Source organism: Globicephala melas, chromosome 3, assembly GCF_963455315.2.
Source record: "Globicephala melas chromosome 3, mGloMel1.2, whole genome shotgun sequence".
NCBI classification, from domain to species: Eukaryota; Metazoa; Chordata; class Mammalia; order Artiodactyla; family Delphinidae; genus Globicephala; species Globicephala melas.
The window spans coordinates 166007005-166029342 of record NC_083316.1 but is presented as its reverse complement, the minus strand read 5'-3'; the positions used below and the strand labels follow the sequence as shown (position 1 = coordinate 166029342).

General features: G+C 42.6%; 1 protein-coding gene across 1 annotated transcript in view; it reads left to right on the top strand.

Moving 5' to 3' along the window:
- Positions 1-22119, top strand: part of ADGRE1 (adhesion G protein-coupled receptor E1) — a 47921-nt gene extending 25802 nt beyond the window's left edge. Inside the window, exons 13-22 of the mRNA XM_070045112.1 lie at positions 401-520; positions 2501-2700; positions 3161-3331; positions 6647-6841; positions 9026-9261; positions 12557-12623; positions 14907-14998; positions 18597-18765; positions 18879-18983; positions 21715-22119. Of these exons, the coding sequence (XP_069901213.1) occupies positions 401-520; positions 2501-2700; positions 3161-3331; positions 6647-6841; positions 9026-9261; positions 12557-12623; positions 14907-14998; positions 18597-18765; positions 18879-18983; positions 21715-21720 (1361 nt within the window). The 3' untranslated portion in view covers positions 21721-22119. The remainder of the gene's footprint in view (positions 1-400; positions 521-2500; positions 2701-3160; positions 3332-6646; positions 6842-9025; positions 9262-12556; positions 12624-14906; positions 14999-18596; positions 18766-18878; positions 18984-21714) is intronic.
- The last annotated feature ends 219 nt before the right edge of the window (positions 22120-22338 follow it).

Sequence of the window (22338 nt, the reverse complement as noted above, 5' to 3'; positions counted from 1 at the left end):
GTGACTGTGGAACCTGAACCCTTCTTGTCCACTCTGCTGGGCATGCTCCAGACTCTTTCAATTGCCTTTGGCTTTGGAAAACCTGCCTAAATTTGGAGCAGTCAGAGGGCCATGACTCTGCTGCTTTCCATCATTGTTGACTTCAAGCCCATGTTTCCCTGACGCATCCCCTGAGGATGTGAGCGCTCACTCCTAGAGTTCCAATTGGGTTTCTCATTTATTTGGTGCTGCCATCCTCCTGCCATTCATTAAGGGCCTCAGGATCTTTCCCATGACCAATCGTTCTGTCTGTCCTTTCCTTCTCTTGCAACCAGGGATGCGTCCCTTTCTTGGCCAGAAACCAAATTCAAGACCCACTTTCTGGGTGACCTCCTGTAAATTCTCTCTTTCTCCCTTTTAGACATTGAGAGCAAAATTATCAACAAAGGATGCACTGAAGAGAATGAGGTCTTTAGTTTGAAAGCGAAAGGGGATGAGATGAAGATCTGGTGCTCCACAATCGAAGAATCTGAATCCACAGGTACAGACCCACTCCTGAGAATCGGAGAGGGTGGTTATTGGGCATTCAAGCAGCAAATATTTATTTATTACCTTTTAAAACTTTTTTAAATGAAAAAAATTTTTTTCTAGCAGTCCCCTGTTGGTTATCTATTCTAAATATAGCAGTGTGTTCATGTCAATCCCAAACTCCCAGTCTATCCCTCTCCACCCTTCCCCCCACCCCGGTAACCATAAATTCGTTCTCTAAGTCTGTGAGTCTGTTTCTGTTTTGTAAATAAGTTCATTTGTATCATTGTTTTTTAGATTCTGCCTATAAGGCATATCATATGATATTTGTCTTTCACTGTCTGACTTACTTCACTTAGTATGATAATCTCCAGGTCCATCCATGTTTCTGCAAATGGCATTATTTCATTCTTTTTTATGGCTGAGTAATATTCCATTGTATATATGTACCACATCTTCTTTATCCATTCATCTGTCGATGGACATTTAGGTTGCTTCCATGTCTTGGCTATTGTAGACAGTGCTGCAATGAACATTGGGGTGCATGTATTTATTTTGTTTTTAACTTTAATTTCTTTAGCAAATATTTATTGATCACCTCCTAGGTGCCAAGACCTGTGCCAAGAAGTGAGGGAATCAATGACGGTAGAGGGGGACTTCCCTGACGGTCCAGTGGTTAAGACTCCACACTCCCAATGCAGGGGGCATGGGTTCAATCCCTGGTCGGGGAACTAAGATCCCACATGCCGCAAGGCGTGGCCAAAAAAAAAAAAAAGTGATGGGAGAGGCAGAAATAGCCCATGCCCTCAGGGAGTTTTCCATCTGCTAGGGAAGTCAGACATTAACTAAATTATCTCTGGGAATGGAGTCTAGGAGAGAGTAGATATGTGTATATGTATGTTTGGTTCACTTTGCTGTAACAGCAGAAATGAACACAGTATTGTAAACCCACTATACTCCAATAAAATATTAATTAAAAAAAATAATCTCACAGTACAGGAGTGTCAAGCCATTTCCTGTCCAATCCAGCAGCCATTGGTCATGTTTTATTATTGAGCACTTCAAGTGTGGTTAGGCTGTGAAGGTGACATACGTACTGGATTTCAAAGTCTTGGTGCCAAAGATGAAGGATGTAAACTATCTTATTAATATTTTTTATATTGACTACATGTTGAAATGGTAATATTTTGTAGGTATTGATTTAATATACAATTAAAATGACCTTTTTTTTTTTTTACTGTTCTGAAATGTGGCTACTGGAAAATGTAAAATTGCATACGTGGTTTATGCGATATTTCTGGCAGACAGTGCTAATCTGTATCAGGGATTGGCAAACCTTTCCCGTAGAGCATGGTTCGTAAATATTTTAGGCTTTAAGGACAGTGCAATCTGTCGCAATGATTCAGCTCTACCGTCATAGTGCAAAAGCATTCATAAGCAATATGTAAATGAATGGGTGAGGCTGTGTGGCGATGAAACTTTTATTTACAAAAAACAGGCAATGGCCAGATTAGCTTGTAGGTCATTGTCCATCACTCCCTGATCTATATGCTCTCTGGAGGGCACAAAGAACAGGCTAGGACACATCCCTGGAGACCACCAACATTGAAAGCGGAAGCCCACCAAAGAGACTGAACAAGAATAACCATAAATGTGGGAGGGGAACTTATTTCCCACTGCTGAGTTGAACTGTTCCTTAAAAACACAAATTCAAATTGACTTTTAAATGTAGCCAAGATTTTTTCCGGGTGATAGCACCTCGAGATTTTTTTTTTTTTAAAGGTTATGGTACCTTTGGTACCAGAGCCTCCGGTAGGTGAGGCTCACCTACCTGGAAGTCCACTGGTGTTTCCATTCTCAGAGCAAGCCAGTGGTGCAGAGATGCATGGGATATGAAAGTGTGTATGTGTGTGGATGGGCTGGGTCATCTATAATAACTACTGAGCAAATGATTTCCCCCCCCTTTTTTTTTTGCTTTTGGGGGAAATTGCAGGGGTCAACGGGGTGGCTTTTGTCTCCTTTGCGGGTATGGAGTCCGTTTTGGATGAGCGCTTCTTCCAAGACCCTCAGATCCCCTTGGCCAACTCCAAGAGGAAGTTGAAGTTGAATTCTCGCATTGCTGGGGGCATCATAACAGGAGAGAAGAAAGATGGGTTCTCTAAACCAGTCACCTACACCCTGGAGAACATTGAGGTTTGTGAAGAGGTTTCCATTGGACCCCCATCTGCCTTCTGAGAATTCCCCATTCTCAAGTGAGCTTACCTCTCATTTTTGATGGGGACCCATTAAAGCATCAGGTGTCCACAATTCCTGATAACTCAAGCCACTTCCCAAAATCCACCACTAGAAAAATGAGCTCTCGCATTTCTATGTGGCATTTCCCCATTCATCAATGGGCAAGGTTTAGGTTAGATTAAGTCATGTTGACGCAGGAGCATTTACACGGATATTTACATTAGCTATGACCAAGTTAGTGGTAGAGACAGGTCTGGCACCCAAGACATTTCTTTTCATTACTGCCCATTGAAATATCAGCATTTTTCTCCCTTCCCTACAGAACATACCCACGTCTTCTTGAGGTTGATCAAGTTGAATCCTGAATGGATTCCTGAATAGCGGGATTCTCAGGTAACCAAAGCCTTTGAATTTTCAGCCAAAGCGGAAGTTTGAGAGTCCCATCTGCGTTTCCTGGAGCACAGATGTTGAAGGAGGTAGATGGACACCGTCTGGCTGTGCAGTCCTTGAAGTTTCTGAGACGCACACTGGCTGCAGCTGTAATCGAATGGTGAACTTGGCCATCATCATGGCTGCTGGGGAGCTCACGGTCAGTACTGATGCTCTGTACTCTAGCTCCCCAGATCCAGTGGGAAAACATTGACTAAACAGCCATGGTATGCCTCTCATGGCATTGGGTGTTGTGGGAAGGGGTTATGGGGGATAGAAGGGGTGTGTGTCATACTTCTGCCCTTAGAGAATTCATGGTCTGGTTGGGAAGCCATGACACTCGTATATAAAACGATAAATGACCCTAAACAGGTGTAGGCACGATGACAATCACGGACCCCACTTACTGAGCACCTCCTATGGGCTGGACCCTTTACTTATTTTTTATTTTTTTATATTTTTAAATTTTTATTTATTTATTTTTGGCTGCGTTGGGTCTTCGTTGCTGCGCGCGGGCTTCCTCTAGTTGCGGCGAGCGGGGGCTACTCTTCGTTGTGGTGCGCGGGCTTCTCATTGTGATGGCTTCTCTTGTGGCGGAGCACGGGCTCTAGGCGCGCGGGCTCAGTAGTGGTGGCGCACGGGCTTAGTTGCTCTGCAGCCTGTGGGACCTTCCCGGACCAGGGCTCGAACCCGTGTCCCCTGCATTGGCAGGCGGATTCTTTTTTTTTTTTTTTTTTTTTCTGTATGCGGGCCTCTCACTGTTGTGGCCTCTCCCGTTGCAGAGCACAGGCTCCGGACGCGCAGGCTCAGCAGCCATGGCTCACGGACCCAGCCGCTCCGCGGCATGTGGGATCTTCCCGGACCGGGGCACGAACCTGCGTCCCCCGCATCGGCAGGCGGACTCTCAACCACTGCGCCACCAGGGAAGCCCGGCAGGCAGATTCTTAATCACTGTACCACCAGGGAAGCCCTGGACCCTTTGTTTTAAGTGTTTTTAGACCCATTTTGCAGGATGGGAGACTGGAGCTCAGCAGCCAGTCTAGTCATGAAGCCAGTAATTAGTGGAATTGTGATTTGAACCCAGGATGGTCTGAGTCCAGAAGTCTCTTTCTACAGAATCATCTACAGGCATACCTCGTTTTATTGCACTTTGCAGATACTTGTTTTTTGTTTTTTTTTTTAACAAACTGAAGGTTTTGGGTAACCCTGTGTGCATTGAGCAAGTCTATTGGCACCATTTTTCCAGCAGCATTTGCTCACTTCACGCTCTGCATCATATTTTGGTAATTCTCACAATATTTCAAACCTTCCACCAGCAAAAAGATTACGACTCACCGAAGGCTCATACGATGGTAGCATTTTTTAGCAGTAAAATATTTTTTAATTAAGGTATGTACATTTTTTCGACATATGCTATTGTACACTTAGTAGAATATGGTGTAGTGTAAACATAACTTTTATAAGCACTGGGGATAATAATTCGTGTGACTCGCTTTATTGCCAATATTTGCTTTATTGTGGTGGTCTGGAATTGAACCTCCAATATCTCTGAGGTCTGCCTGTAAATGGTGTAAGAATTTGTGCTGTAGGAACTGAGTGTTGTGTCAGTGAGAACTGGGGATAGATCAGGGAGGAGATGGAACCTGAAATAAACCTTGGCGAGGGGTTAGATTCGATAGAGAGAATAGACATTAGTGCTGTGGTGAGTATCCTTGTCTATATTACCAGGTGGGAGGTTCTATTCCTTGTCAGGGAGATCCTAAATGCTATTTAGAGGAATGTAAGGCTTAGAACTTAAGTGTATTCGATCCAGAGCAAGACTAGTCTAGTTTCAAGCCCCATCTCTGTCACTTCCTAGCTGTGTTTCCATGGACAAGTCACTCAACCTCTCTGAGCTAAGCCCAGTTCTTTCACCTTAAAATTGAGAACAAGGAGGACTTCCCTGGTGCCGGAGTGGTTAAGAATCTGCCTGCCAATGTAGGTGACACTGGTTTAAGCCCTGGTCCAGGAAGATCCCACATGCCACGGAGCAACTAAGCCCGTGTGCCACAACTACTGAGCCTGTGCTCTAGAGCCCGTGTGCCATAACTACTGAAACCCGCATGCCTGGAGCCCATGCTCTACAACAAGAGAAGCCACCGCAATGAGAAGCCTGCGCACTGCAACGAAGAGTAGCCCCCGCTCACCGCAACTAGAGAAAGCCCACGTGCAGCAACAAAGACCCAACGCAGCCTAAATAAATAAATAAATGAGAACAAGTAAGAAATCATGATGTGAGAGCTCCCAGGCGGTCCACTGGTTAGGACTTGGGGTTTTCACTACCACGGTCCAGGTTCAATCTCTGATCAGGGAACTAAGATCCCACAAGGTGCAGCCAAAAACCAAAACTAAAAACCATCAACATTTCATTAAAAAAAAAGAAAAAAGAATGATGAAAATTAACACTTATATCATACATGTTTCCTGCACTGTTGTGAGTACTTTAAGCATTTTCACTGAATCCTCCTAGAACAATTCCATAAGGTAGTTACTGTTAGTATTCTCTTTTTAACAGATGAGGAAACTGAGACACAGAGCAGTTAAGTATCTTGCCCAAGCTCAAACAGCTAAAACTGTAGTCAGTTCTCTTAACTGCTACATCACAATATCATAGAGAAGAGCTCATGAGATGGTGCCTGGCATATCTTTAACACACAGAAAGCACCCAAATAAACTTAAAATTAATTACAAATTATGGCATAGAGAAGGCATAGAGAAGGCATTATGGCATAGAGAAGGACTCAACTTGTCATTTCTACTCCCAGAAGTTGGGGCATCTCTGAACACCTATTATCAGTCCTGGTTCAGAGCAGGAAACAGGAACCACTCAAGGTATTTCAAGCAGAAAAGTATTTAATACAGGGACTTGGATGCTCACAGAATCACAGGAAGGGATGGAGGACTTGAAATCAGGGGGCTGCCATTTGGATTTTTGGCTTCAAGGTCACCCCTCTGCAGCCAAGGTCACCCCTCTGCAGCCATAATGCAGAGGTCAAAAACTGCAGCTGTCATTTCACCCCACATCCAGGAAATTAAAGATTAAAGATCGGATAGTCGGAAGGTGGAGTCCAGCCACAGCTCACTCCTGTCTGCAGAAGGCTGGTGTCTGCCTCCATCCTGCCTTTCAAAACCTTCATGCATACATCTCACTGGAGAACCTAAATGACATTCAGGATCTTAACCCCCAAGAGATCATGGGAAATGTCATTTGTAAACGTCCTGCCCTCGCAGAACAGGGCATAGGACAGGGGTGAGAATGGGTGCTGATGGATGCCAAAGGGTGATGATGAACAATATCTAGTTCACACTGAGTGTCAGAGGGAGAAAAGGCCTCCAAGCTCTATATATCCAAGCCAGGAGACTGGATAATTCATTTTCCTGCCTGGGGGGTATGTTGATCCTTCTCTGAGACCAACAGTTATCTCTTTCCTGACAGATGGAGTTCACTTTGTACATCATTAGCCACGTGGGCATGATCATCTCTTTGGTGTGTCTCACCGTGGCCATCATCACCTTCCTGCTGTGTCGTACCATCCAAAACCACAACACCTACCTCCACCTGCACCTCTGCGTGTGCCTCTTCTTGGCCAAGATTCTCTTCCTCACCGGTGTAGACAAGACGGACAATCAGGTCTCATATCCTTCAGGCTGTGTCCCCATCCAGCCCCATCATCTCCGAATCTGCCTCTGCTCATCCTTACCCAACTCCCTCTATGCTACTTCCCACCTCAGGACCTTTGCATGTGCTGTGCCCTCTTTCAATACTCGTTCCCCAGCTTCTCACCTAGTTGACTCCATCTTGTGATAGGTCTCAGTTTAAAATCATTTCCTTGATCATGTTATATATTGTAGTGGTCCCTCCTACTACTCTTTAAGCCATTAGTGCTCACCTGGGATGATTCCATCCTCACTCAGGGGACACATGGCAATATCTGGAGACGTTGTTAGTTGTCACCCCTGGGAGGGGATGCTGCTGGCAGCTAATGGGTGGAGGCCAGGGATATTGCTAAACACCTTACAATGCACAGGACAGCCGCCCCCCTTCCCCCAGCAGAAAATAATCTGGCAGTAGTGTTACAAATATCATTAATGCTACAGTGGAGAAATTCTTTTTTTTTATTGAAATATAGTTGATTTACAATGTTGTGCCCATCTCTGCTGTACTGCAAAGTGACTCAGTTATACACGTATAGACATTCTTTTTTATAGTCTTTTCCATTATGGTTTATCACAGTATATTCAATATAGTTCCCTATGCTATACAGTAGGACCTTGTTGTTTATCCATTCTATCTTTAATAGTTTGTATCTACCACCCCAAACTCCCAGTCCATCCCTCTCCCTCCCCTCCTCCCCCTTGGCAACCACCAGTCTGTTCTCTATGTCTGTGATTCTGTTTCTGTTTCGTAGATAGGTTCATTTGCGTCATATTTTAGATTCCACATATAAGTGATATCATATGTTATTTGCCTTTCTCTTTCTGACTTACTTCACTCAGTATGATAATCTCTAGTTGCATCCACAGCTGAGAAATTCTACTCCTTATCACTCTATTTTGCTTCCTTTCTCAGCACCTATTTGAAACCATATTGATATTTTGGGTTATTTTACTGATTGTGTATCTACCTCCCCCACGAGACCGTGTGCCCCGTGAGAACAAGAACTTTAGCCAATTTACCCCCAGTAACTGTGCCAGAAACAGTAGGCTCTCAGGGTTTTTCCAAAGGGAGCGCTACTGACATTTCAGGTGGGGTGATCATTCTTTTTTTTTTTTTGCGTTACACGAGCCTCTCGCTGTTGTGGCCTCTCCCGTTGCGGAGCACAGGCTCCGGACGCGCAGGCTTAGCGGCCATGGCTCACGGGCCCAGCCGCTCCGCGGCATGTGGGATCTTCCCGGACCGGGGCACGAACCCGCATCCCCTGCATCAGCAGGCGGACTCTCAACCACTGCGCTACTAGGGAAGCCCGGGGGTGATAATTCTTGATGCAGAACTACCCCTCTCACTGCGGGATGTTTCGCTTTCCAGACCCCTTGAGAACTAAAGACTAGTAATGCGCTTCACTCTCATCACGTGACCAGGGGTGGGCAAACTTTTCCTGTAAAGAGGCAGATATAAATATCTTTGGCTTTGCAGCTACTATGGTCTCTGCTGTGACTATTCAACTCTGCTGTTTTAGTGTGAAAACAGCCATAGAGAATACATAAATGGGGGTGGCTGTAAGTCAATGAAACGTTCTTTACAAAACAGGCAGCCGACCCATGGCTGTAGTTTGTGGACCCCTTCCCCTCCCCCATATCTTCAACCATCCCCTGAAGAAGGGTGATCGGGCTTCCCTGGTGGCGCAGTGGTTGAGAGTCCGCCTGCCGATGCAGGGGACATGGGTTCGTGCCCCGGTCCGGGAAGATCCCACATGCCGCGGAGCGGCTGGGCCCGTGAGCCATGGCCGCTGAGCCTGCGCGTCCGGAGCCTGTGCTCCACAACGGGAGAGGCCACAACAGTGAGAGGCCCGCGTATCGCAAAAAAAAAAAAAAAAAAAAAAAAAAAAAAGAAGGGTGATCATATATCTGTTTCCCCCCAAACTCTCCCAGTTTTAGCACTGAAAGTTATACGTCCTGAGAAAACCAGGCAAAGCTGGATGATCGGTTACCCTACCAAAAGGATGGAGCCATCCTTGGTGAAGAATAAGTACTTGTGGAATGAATGAAGGGGCCGTGTTTGGGGATCTCCAATCAAAGTAGCTTCTCCTTTGCCCTCTTCCTCTGAACCTGCTCTCTGGAGTAGGGGGTCCTGAACGTGCCCGATTCTTCCCTGCAGATGGGCTGCGCCATCATCGCGGGCTTTCTGCACTACCTTTTCCTCGCTTGCTTCTTCTGGATGCTGGTGGAGGCTGTGATGCTCTTCCTTATGGCCAGGAACCTGAAAGTGGTGAATTACTTCAGCTCTCGAAACATCAAGATGAGGTATCTCTGTGCCTTTGGCTATGGCCTTCCGGCGCTGGTGGTGGCTGTCTCTGCCATCATACAACCACAAGGTTATGGGATGTACAATCGGTAAGTGACATCCTTCTCTCTCCCTGAAAATTATTAACTTTATGTACTGTTGGTCTCAGGGCTGCCATATACAGTAGCACAGGTTGTGCACTGCACAAATCCAGGAGCCATTGTTTGCACTATAGTATCAGGGATGGTGGTGATGTAAACAATGAAGTTGATGGCACAAGGTTTCAATTCGTGGACTCTGGAGCCAACCTGCTTGGGTCTGAATCCTGGCTCCACCACCGTGTTACCTTGGGCAAGTTACTTAAACTCTGTATGCTTTCATTTCATTATCTATTAAATGCAAGCTAATGACAATGCCTGTATCATAGTGTTGTTGTGAGTGTTAAGTGAGTTATTATCTGCAAAACATTTAGACCGTGTTAGGCACAGTGTAAAGCATTATATATGTTATTTTCACCACCATCATTATTGCCATGGACTCTTTTAAAGTGAGGTAGGTTTATCACATGATTCTATGTGAGAAGATTTTAGGTAGTATGCTAGTGAGCCCTAATTAAACAATATTTTTGTATTTATTTTGTAGGGCATTAGAAAAAAATTGCTGGCATATCAAGCTCATGATTTCACAGACATGATTCCATTGTATAGACATGATTCCATTGTATAAGTGAAAAGTTGAGTCAATTTTGAGGGAAAAATTAGGTAAGTGACAGGACAAGTAGTATGTGGATAGGGTAGAGACTGTAATTCAGTGAGTTACTTCATTTCATCCTAGGATGGACCCTTGTTATTGTAATTTACAGATGAGGAAAGTGAGCCTCAGAAGGGTGAAAAGACTTTCTCACTATCACACAGTGAAAAAGTGGCAGGGTGAGGACTTGAATCTGGGTCTTTCCAATCCCAGGGCCCCTGTTTATCACCCTGGTGCTATAGGCACTTTGCTGAGCTGTGTTTGGGGGATTAAGTATCTAGGTTTCCTCCCTGCCTGCTGATGGCTTATACTTCAGGTGAGGTCATGAGATAAAGGCTGAGGGAATGGAATTCATGTTAAAGGAGTGCCCTTCATAATCTAAACCCTGTAAGCTTTACAAATATATATTATCTCTGGTATTTCTCAACAAAATTCCTATGTTTCCACTGCATACAGCAACACCATTCAATGACACTGCAGTCTTAATACTGCCCTCTAGATTTGTGCGGTGCACAACCTGTGCTATGGTACATGGCGGCCCCAAGACCAACAGTGACTAAAGTAACCGCTTAATAAATGGTAGCTACAGAGGAAACTGAGGCTCAGCACAGTTGCAGGATTTGCCCAGGGTCACATACCTAGTAAGTGTCCAAGTTGAGTTCAGGTCTGACTGCCTTTTAAAAAAATATTCATTTATTTTTTTGAAGTATAATTGATTTACAATGATTCAGGTGTACAGCAAAGTGATTCAGTTATACATAAGAATATATACATATATTCTTTTTCAGATTCTTTTCATATTACAATATCTCATATTACAAGATATTGAATATAGTTCCCTGTGCTATGCAGTAGGTCCTTGTTGGTTACCTATTTTATATATAAATAGGTAAACCTTGTTGGTTTACCTATTTTATATATAGTAGATAAATTCCAAATTTATCCCTCCCCCCTTTTCCCCTTTGGAAACCATAAGTTTGTTTTTTATGTCTGTGAGGTCTACCTTGTCAGGAGATAGTGGTGACAATGCAAGGGCACCATGATGAAGTGCCTGATGTTGGTGTGGGTAGTATAAGCCCTGACACAGACCAGAGAGGGATGAGGGCATATGGGAGCTGGAAAGTTCACGGAAGCCTTCCTGGAGGAGGTAGATTTTGAGTGAGCCTTGAAAGCTCTACTGAAATGTACACCTAAGTGAGGACAAATCTTGCCTAAGGGAGAGCTCAAGCTGTATTTGGAGAATAGATGGATTGGATTGGAAGAAGAGGAAATTGCAGCGGGGCATGGAATTTGGTGAATACCTTCTAGGTAGTAGGAACTACAGAAAGTTTTGGAAGAGAGGAGTAGCACTGGCAAGGATTTGAAATGATCTCAGGAGGCACTAGGGAGTGGGGAAGTGAGATAGGGAAGAGAAGGAGGAAATACAGGTGCATTCCTGAGCAGGTCCTGCTGGGACCTGGGGCTCAATCCCATTAGGTACCTCTGGGGGACTGTGCAGGGCACGTACCACAGTTATCCCACCCACGAAGTGAGGGAGCTGGACTATTTATCCAGCTACTGCCCATCAGCCATTGGTTGAGGGCTGCTCCCTGGGGGAACAAATTTTCTAAAGCTTTTAGTCTGATGCCCTCAGGCAGAGATGCAGATGCTAATGAGGAAATTGGCCCGTATTTACTGAAGTAGTTGTCCTTGAAAGGATATGGGCAGCATTTTCTCATGGCGTAAACATTTTCTTGCCTTTTGATCACTCTACTACTGGTGACTTACATTCCAGGGAGAGAACATCTGGTTGGCCAAACTTGATTATTTTCCTTCTCTTTCTGGGGAAGGCACACTTCTGCTAAAGGAATATTGGGATGCTGTTACGAAACATGGCAGAATAGTTGTCAGGTTGTGAAAACAGCCAATATCTACTAGAGGCATGATGGGAAAAGGCAATTAATTCTCCCTCCCTCCTTCCTTTCCCTTCTTCCCTCCCTTCCTTCTTTCCTTCCTTCCTTCCTTCCTTCCGTCTGTCTTTCCTTCCTTCCTTCCTTCCCTCCCTCCCTCCCTTCTTCCTTTCTTCCTTCTTTTTCTCCCTTCCCTCCTTCCCTCCCTCCCTTTATTGCTTCATTCCTATTGACAAATAATTATGGAATGCCTCTTCCATGCCAGGATTTGCACTGAGTGCTGGGTATTCAGAGATGAATAAAACGTTCAAAGTCCAAATTCTCATGCAGCTCATAGTCTAGTAGGGGAAGATGGACAATTTACAATATATAAACAACTGAACAAGATAATTTATGATAGGTGCTATAAAAAAAAGCAGCAAGTTCTGTTAGGAAAGGACCAGGGTAGTGGCTTTTCAGAGGAGGTGACGTTCGAGCTGAGATTTGAATGACAAGGTATACTAGCGGAGAGGTCTGGATAAAGGGGTTACAGAGGTTATGGATTGAGAAATGAGCTCTACACAAGGCATTAAGTGAATATTTCAGGAACATTCACCCAGGAAGAAGGTCTGAAAGAGGAAAACTGAAATGTGACCTGGTCCATCATGAAAATTTTCACGTCGGTCTCATCTGCCAATATTCTCTCCCATTAGCACGTCTGGCAGGGTGTGAGTAATTTTAGGGTCAGGACTCTGAGACAATCACTGACTCCTGTTTTTCTCCATAGCTGCTGGCTGAATACAGAGACAGGGTTTATCTGGAGTTTCCTGGGGCCAGTGTGCACAATTATAGTGGTAAGCTGATTGCTTGTTGCAGTGTGTTTTGGAGGAGGATCAAGGAGACCCAAGGGATCAGGCAGTGCCAGTGGATGTTGCAAAGCTCTGGTCACTTATTCCTCAAAAGCGTGCACCATTCTGACCCTTGATTTCTGAGATTTCCAAGTTAGAGTGTCATTCCTTTGATTTGTAATATATTTTTTTAATGCCAGCGTGCAAATCCCCTGGAAGGGACCACAATCTTATCAATCCTTTGTGTTTCAGTAAGAATGGGTCTATTGCTCTCATCTGAGTACAGATGTTGAATAAGAGAAAAGATAGGAAGAAATTAAGAGCAATTGGTTGGTGGCGGGGGGAGTGTTGGAGAGGGAAATGGTGGGAAAGAGGCAAAGGGAAATCTGGAGTTTTTTTTTTTTTTGCTGTGTTGGGTCTTTGTTGCTGCACGCAGGCTTTCTTTAGTTGTGGCGAGCGGGGGCTACTCTTCGTTGCGGTGCACGGGCTTCTCATTGCGGTGGCTTCTCATGTTGCAGAGCACGGGCCCTAGGCACACGGGCTTCAGTAGTTGTGGCACGCGGGCTCAGTAGTTGTGGCTCGCGGGCTCTAGAGCACAGGCTCTGTAGTTGTGGAGCATGGGCTTATTTGCTCCGCGGCATGTGGGATTTTCCCGGACCAGGGCTCCTGTGTCCCCTGCAGGCGGATTCTTAACCACTGCACCACCAGGGAAGCCCCATGGAGATTTAAAAAAAGTTTTATGTTTAATCGACAAAAACTATATATATTTAAGGTGTACAACTTGATGTTTTGACGTAGGTATACACTGTGAAATGATCAACGCAATCAACCTAATTAACAAATCCATCACCTCACATACTTACCATTTTTCCCCTTTTCTTTCTTTGTTGTGAGAACCCTTAAGAGCTACCCTTCTAGCAAATTTCAAGTATATACTACAGTATTGTAACAGAAGTCACCATGTTGTACATTACATCTCTAGAACTTACCTTGCATAACTGAAACTTAGTACCCTTAGACCAACATCTTCCCATCCCCTGGGAGCCACGCTTCTACTCTCTGGGAAGCCTGGGGAGGTTGAGTACCATCTTCTTGCTTCCTTGCCTCCAATCTAGATTCTACAGTCCTGCAAGATGAGAGTCTTCTGACTCTCACTCATGGTGGCTTGTTTCCTTGAGTCATTTGTAATTGTTAATTGTGAGTTCATATTGGACTGAGCTAAATCTTGGGAATTCTTGAGGTTTTATTCCTCCAGAGGGGTTTTGCTTACTTCTATCAGGTTTTGGGGGTCCATGTGTGAGTTTCCTAGGGCTGCCATAACAAAGTATCACAAACTGGGTAGCTTAGAACAACAGAATTTTATTGACTCACAGTTCTGGAGGCTAGAAGTCTGAAATCAAGGGGTCAGCAGGCCATGCTCCATCTGAATCTGTTTCTCCATCTGAATCTGATTCTTCTATAGGGAAGAATCTGTTCCCGTCTACTCTCCAAATTCTGGTAGCCTCAGGCATTCCTTGGCTCGTAGATGTCAGTCTTCTCCCTGTATCTCTTCACATTGTCTTCCCTCTGTGCATGTCTGTCTCTATGTCCAAACTTCCCCTTTTTATAAGGGCACCAGTCATATTGGATTAGGGCCCACCTTAATGACTTCATTTTAATTTGATCATCTCTGTAAAGACCCTATATCCAGATAAGGTAGCATTCTGAGGTCTTGGGGGTTAGGGCTTCAACATATCTTATTTTTTGTGGTGGGGGGACATAATTCAACCCATGATGGGGCACTGGTCTTGATACTAACTTCCCAGATGCATCCAGTGGAAATAAACCAAGGTCTTCCAAGAGCAAGCAAAGGCTGTTTATTAGGAGATTGCTATGGTAAGGGAGTCAACCACTTGCATTGTCAAAGCGCTTGCATTGGTCAGAGACTAAAAAACAGGCAGATGAGTGGGAAAGCTTTATAGAGGAAAAAAGGGAAGGTTTCATGTGTGCCCTGCTTGGAGGCTGTAGGCATGGGGACCCTATGGGTAGGCTAACTGAAAGCAAGGCATTCTATGTGCTTGGTTAGGGTTATGTACTGGCTTTCTCCTTTTGGCCCTAAATTGGAATCAGGGGCAGAAATGAGGGAGGCTGTCAATTATTAGTCAAGTCCTGGTCATTTGGGGTCAGTTATTGTGTGGCTTCCTGCAGTGGTTACTGTAGACTGTGGGTCAGAGTTCTATTTTTATAGATGGTCTGGCCATTATCCTTTTGTATATCCAATCTCTCCATCCCTTCTGCTTGACTCTGTAGATCAATTCCATCCTCCTGACTGGGACACTGTGGATCCTGAGGCAGCAGATTTCTAGCGTCAGTACTGAAGTCTCCAAGCTCAAAGACACCAGGTACCGTCCATCCTTCCTTTCCCCTCCTCTTCTAGGCTCCTTTCCTTCTTTCCCCAAATGTTCACTGAGTACCTTTTTTAAGCCTGGTCCTGTGCCCCAAATGGAATAGCACAGTGTCTAGATCAGGCTGCCTCAAACCTCAGCACTGCCACTTAAAAGCTGTGTGACCTTAGGCAAGTTACATAACCTCTCTGAAACTCAGTTTCCTCATCTGTAGAACAGAGATGCTAACACTGCCCATTTCGTGTGGCTTACGAAGCATTTACTACAGTTCCTAGGAGGAGTGAGTGTTTCCTGTATTAGAACTATTAATATATTCTCTAATTCTTCTACTGTGCATACTTATATGTACATATTTACAAAACCAGAATCATACTATTTTATTTTTATAACCATTTTTCTCTTAACAACATGTAATGAATATTTTTCTATTTTATTAGAAATTGTTGACAATATCTTTTTTTTATATATAGTGTTTCAGTGTAAAGACCTAGCACAATTTATTTAAATCATCCCTTATTTATGGACATTTAAGTTGTTTCTTTTTTTTTTCTTTCTTTTTTTTTTTTTTACTACTATAAACCATCCTATCTTGAAATACCCTTGTAGGCAAATCTTCTTACACATCTGTTGTTATTAAATACAATAATAGTATGGAGAACAGTATGGAGGTCCCTTAAAAAACTAAAAATAGAAGTACCATATGACTCAGCAATCCCACTACTGGGCATATACCCAGAGAAGACCATAATTCAAAAAGACACATGCACCCCAATGTTCATTGCAGCACCATATACAATAGCCAGGTCACGGAAGCAACCTAAATGTCCATCGACAGATGAATGGATAAAGAAGATGTGGTACATATATACAATGGAATATTACTCAGCCATAAAAAGGAATGAAACTGGGTAATTTGTAGAGATGTGGATGGACCTAGAGACTGTCAGAGTGAAGTAAGTCAGAAAGAGAAAAACAAATATCGTATATTAACGCATATATGTGGAATCTAGAAAAATGGTACAGATGAACCAGTTTGCAAGGCAGAAATAGAGACACAGATGTAGAGAACAAACATATGGACACTAAGGGTGGAAAGTGGGAGGGGGGATGGTGGTGGGATGAATTGGGAGATTGGGATTGACATGTATACACTGATGTGTATAAAATAGATAACTAATAAGAATCTGCTGTATAAAAATATAAATTAAATAAAATTCAAAAAAATACAATAATAGGCATGAAATTGCCTGAGTCAGAGTAGGTTGGATTGTAACACTGTTAGTATATATTGCAAATCGTTTTCCAGAAAATGTTTCCATTTACAATAGTGCTTGTTTACCTGCAGCTTTGCCAACACTAGTGTTTATCATTTTTATTGTTTTCCTGAATTAATATATGAAATTTACAATCTCATTATTTTAGTTTCATATATATATATTTTATCTTACAGATGTGGGACTTTTTCATATTCTTATAGGCCATTTGTTTTCTTAACTTCATCATCCAACTAAAGTTCATTTTAAGAACCTACTCAAACCAGACATTGTCTAGCTTTTATCAGCAGTAAACTGATAACGTCCTTTACTTATTTTCCTGTCAGTGTCCAATCCCTCACTCCTCTTGAATATTTTTTTAAAGTTATTTTTTAAAAGTTAGTGCAAAAAGTTAAAACAAAGTTAATACATACAATGGTAAGAAAAATTAAGTAGTGAAAAAGGGAACACATATAAAGTCATTCTCTATCTCTCCCCTGACCCCCTGGGTCCCCAGATCCCTCCTACCCTAAGCAGCCATTATTACTTAAGTTGACCTTCCTTCCAGAACATTCTATACTTATATATCCATTACATAAATGATAGGACACTGTACGTATTATTCTGCACTTTGTGTTTTCCACATATTATGTAGCTTACATCATATCAATACTTAAGGTTAAAAACAACTAACAAGGGGCTTCACTGGTGGCGCAGTGGTTGAGAGTCTGCCTGCCGATGCAGGGGACACGGGTTCGTGCCCCGGTCCAGGAAGATCCCACATGCTGCGGAGCGGCTGGGCCCGTGAGCCATGGCCGCTGAGCCTGCGCATCCGGAGCCTGTGCTCCGCAAAGGGAGAGGCCACAGCAGTGAGAGGCCCGCGTACCGCAAAAAAAAAAAAAAAAAAAAAAAAGTTTTTATAATCTACTCTTTATCTCTGTAGATTTGTCTATTCTGGACATTTCTTACCAATTGAATCATACACTATGTGGCCTTTTGTGTCTGGCTTCTCTCACTGAGCAGCATGTTTTCAACGTTCATCCACGTCGTAGCGAGTGTCAGTGCTTCATTACTTTTTATGACTGAATAATATTCCAGTATACGGATGGCACACATTGTGTGCATCCGTTCATCTGTTGGTGGACATTTGGGTTGTTTTAGTTGGGGGATAAGTAAATAGGGAATGGCTGCTTGATAGGTACATGGTTTATTTTTGGGGTGATAAAAATGTCTTGGAACTGGATGGTGATGATGTTTGTACGTTGTGGATGTGCTCAATGCCACTGAGTTGCACACTTTCAGTGGCCAAAATGGTTAATCTTATGGTATGTGAGTTTTGCCTCCAATAAAAAGGAAGGCTTCATAGTATTTCATATGATGGCTTCACGGTTCACTTAATGTGTCCCAAATTCTTGGACAGGTAGGTCCTTCTAGCCTTTAAAATTTTTTTTATTGATGTATGGTTGATTTACAATGTTGTGTTAATTTCTGCTGTACAGCAAAGTGACTTAGTTTTATATATATATAGATATATATATTCTTTTTTCATATTCTTTTACATTGTGGTTTATCACAGGATATTGAATATAGTTCCCTGTGCTATACAGTAGGACCTTGTTGTTTATCCATTCTATATATAATAGTTTGCATCTGCTAATCCCAAACCCCAAATCCATCCCTCCCCCTCCCCCCACTTTGGCAACCACATGTCTGTTCTCTATGTCTGTGACTCTTTCTGTTTTGTAGATAAGTTCATCTGTGTCGTATTTTAGATTCCACATGTAAGTGATATCATATGGTATTTGTCTTTCTCTTTCTGACTTACATACTTTATCATACTTAGTATGATAAAAATGGCATTATTTCATTCTTTTTAATGGTTGAGTAAATATTCCATTGTGCGTGTGTGTGTATATATATACACACATAGAAATGTACACATATATACACACATATATACATATATATACAACATATATGTGAGATATATATATATACACAAACCACATCTTCTTTATCTGTTGATGGACATTTAGGTTGTTTCCATGTCTTGTCTATTGTAAATAGTGCCTTCTAGCCTTTTATTACTACAGACAATATTGCATTAAATACATATGTCCACACATCTTTGTGTCCATGTGTATCTGTAGGCCAATTGCCTTTTCAATGTCTGTAGGATTTGATTTTCCTACCTCTAGGCTTGGAGCCTCTGTTCCACGTTTATTCTCACCCAGGTGACGGGTCACATGGTGGCAGCCTCAGGCTAAACCTGGGAGAGTGGTGGCCCATGAGGACAACAGCCACCTCCTAGAACCTTATCCTCTGCAAATCTTCCCCTCCAGGTTACTGACATTCAAAGCCTTTGCTCAGATCTTCATCTTGGGGTGTTCCTGGGTGTTGGGCATTTTCCAGTTTGGACCCATGGCCAATATCATGGCTTACTTGTTCACCATCATCAACAGCCTGCAAGGAGCCTTCATCTTCCTCATTCATTGTCTGCTCAACCGCCAGGTAGGTAGCTGCCGCCTTCCCAGTCCCCTTCCTTCCAGGGCTCATGCCTCTGCCCACACATGCCCCTGCATCTAAGAGTGATTCAACTCCCCATGATGTGTCTCCACCTTCAGGTACGGGAAGAATACAGAAGATGCATGACCAGGAAGACCAAACCCAGCTCCCAGTCCGAGACCTCAGGGATCGTACTGTCATCTGTTCCCTCCACTTCCAAAACGGTGAGAGTCTGCAGGTTCTAGACAGCACTGTATGTTGAGTACCTACTGTGAGCTAAACATGTACATGGGTATTAACTCATTTGATAAAGTTTGGGGTTTAAGGGTGGGGGTTTGGGAGTCAGACTGCCTGGGTTTAAATGCCAGCTCTGCCCCTCAGTAGCTATGCAAACTAAAAGAGACAAAATCATGACTCACAGATATAAAATAAGCATCTGTCAAGGATTTTATTCTGCTCATTAATCAGTGAGGGAAGCAGCAGATGTTATAACTGGTTCACAAGAGAACGCAAAGAACAGACGTGTATGTATAGTACATCATACATATAATGTGTACAATGTACATAATGTACACGTAACACATAGCACACATATAATGTACACAGTGTTCACAATGTATACATAACACATAATATCACTACTTTATATATATGTATGTTCTTGTGTTCTCTTTTGAACCAATTATAACATCTGCCTGGTTTCCTCATTGATAATTATATGTAATATATAGAACATATAATTATATATTATACATATAATTGTAAATATACAGACATTATATATAATTATTCACATTATAATACGTAAATTTTATATTATATAATATATAAATATATATTATATATAAATTTCATATATAATATCTATAAATTATACATAATTGTATTTTATACATAATTATAAATATAAAGCCATTATATATAATTATTAATATATAATATAATCATACATATAATTATATGGACTATATAATTATTAGTATTATATAATATATTTAAAATTCATATATGTGTATTACTTATGTATTAATATATGTGAATTAAATACATATATAATCTCAATAATATTGAAATGAGAGTGCAAGTAAGGGAAAAACAGATTTTTCCATGAAATTATTTTCCATCACTGTCAGTTATTTAAAATTTACAGAATTGTAAAATAGCTCCACCATAGATCAGATAATACCCAAAGGGGTATCCTCTAACAATACGTCAGTTTTGTTCGAAGCGCACATTTTCCTCTACACAATGGATCTCATTCAATCTCATGGCTACAAACACCATCTATCAGCAATGACCCCCAAATTATAAATAATGTGCAGTTTAGCCCCCTCTCCTGAATTCTAGACTCATATAACCTGCCACCTACCAAATGCCCCCACTTAGATGTCTGATAGATGTCACAGATGTAACACGTTCCAAATGAGCTTCTGATTCCCCTACCTCTCATTTCCACATAGGGTCCTCTATTTTTCTATTGCTCGGGAGTGAAGGTGTGAAGTTAACCTTGACTCTGCTTTTCTTCTCACTCTCTTCCATCTCTGATTCATCAGCAAATCCTGATGACTTTTTCTCAAAATGGATCCAGAGTCTGATCGCTTCTCTTTCCCTTCATTCCTTCCACTGTGGTCCAAGTCCAAGTCTCTAGCCAGGATGATGGAAATAGCCTCAAAAGGGTTCTTCCTGCTGCCTCTCTTACCTTTTCCCTGCTCTACCTTTGGTCTATTCTCCCTACAGCAGCCAGAGGGCACTCGTGAACCCCTGAGTCAGGTCACATTCCTTCTCTGCCTACAACACTCCATGGCTCCCACCTTAGAGTAAAAGCCAAAGTCCTCCTGGTGGCCCACAAGGCCTTGTTTGATCTGACTCTCTTTTCCTTTTTGACCTTGTCTTCTATTAATTGACCTCTCACTTCACTCTGCTCCACCCTCACTGGCCTGCTCAAGATTCTTCAAACATGGCAGGCTCATTTCCTCCTTAGGAACCTTGAACTGAATGCTCTTGAATGCCTTGAATGTTTTTGTCCTGATACCTGCATGGACAACTCCCTCACTTCCCTCACGTCCTTCAAATCTTTGTTCCAGTCATTTCTTATCAATGAAATTTCCTCTGACAACTGTATTTTGTGCAGCCTCCTATTCCCCTACCCTGGTGTTCATGTTTCCTCCACGCACCTTGTCTTGATTTTCTTTTCTATGCTTTCCACTTTCTAACACTATAATTTCCTTATTCATCTCATTTAATTTTTATGGTCTTCCATCCCCCACTAGAAGGTCTTATTTTTTTTCACTGATGTATTCCAAGCACAAGTAACTAAGATCCAGTGGCTTAAATAAATATGAAATTCTTTTTCTTGCAAGAATAGAAGTCCAGAGTTAGGTGTTGCTGGTATTGGTTCTGTTGCTTAGTGGTGTTGTTAAGGATCTAAGCTCTCCCTAGATTTCCTTTCCACTGACAGCATGTTGACTTTTCATCAATTATTTTCATGGTTGCAAGATGGCTGCCATAGCTCCAGACATTGTGACCACATTCAAGGCAGGAAGGAGAGGGATGGGGCAGAGTGGTAAACTCTCCTTTCAACCTTCTCCCTTTAATAGGAAATAATAGCTTTTCCAGAAGCCCCTTAGCAGATTTCCCTTTCACCTAATTGGTCAGAACTGCATCACATGACTACTCATAATTACAAAGGAATTTGAAAAAACAAGCATTCTGCTTTCTAGCTTCTAGAATGGGAATATCAATAGTAAAGAGGTTGAGAATAGCTTTTGGGTCTGCCAACAGTGCCTGCCACACTAGGCGTAATCACTGTTAACATTTAAATGTTTATCCTTCTAGTTTTTATTGCCATATTTATCTCTGTCTGTATTTATAAGACCCATGCCCACATAGATCTGATCCCTGGACCCACATTTGTACTAATCCTGCCACTGTTTCTGATTCTGATTTCTCTCACAGGGTTAAAGTCCTTTCTTGCTTTCAAATACACTATGAAACAACATTTCGGGAAAACAGGTGCCTGCAGGAGCCTTCTCTGAAATCTTTTCTTCTCGGCTTAATATGGAAATGCAGGATCCTGCCAGCCCCAGAGCTCTCTGGGAAATTCGGATCATGGACGGATATGTGGGATGGTCTCCCCATGGCTTCATGCCCTGCTGAGAAACAAGAGTTCCTGTTCCAGCTTACCGTTTTATCTTCTGTGTTCTGCAACTCTTTGACTTTCCAGAGTTTTGCGGAGATAACAGATTGCAGTGCAATGGCGGGACCAAGAACTTCTGGCTACCATTTTGTTTTGTCCTAAGTCCATGGATGTGTGGCTTCAAGAGTGCCTCTCCAGCATCTATCACATGCTTGACACAGAGAGTAGCCCTCAATAAATGATGTGTCTTCTGACTGACTGCCTTACCTTTCAACAAAGAACCCTCCTGCTTTTATAGAAATGGTCAGTAAAATTGTAAGGAGAGCCTCAGGGGATACATAAAGCACACACACTTATAGGCAGAAACACTTAAAAGAGTTATGTTGGTAAGTAGGAGCAGTCAAAGGGAATTAAGAGGTACAAACTTCTAGGTGTAAAATAAA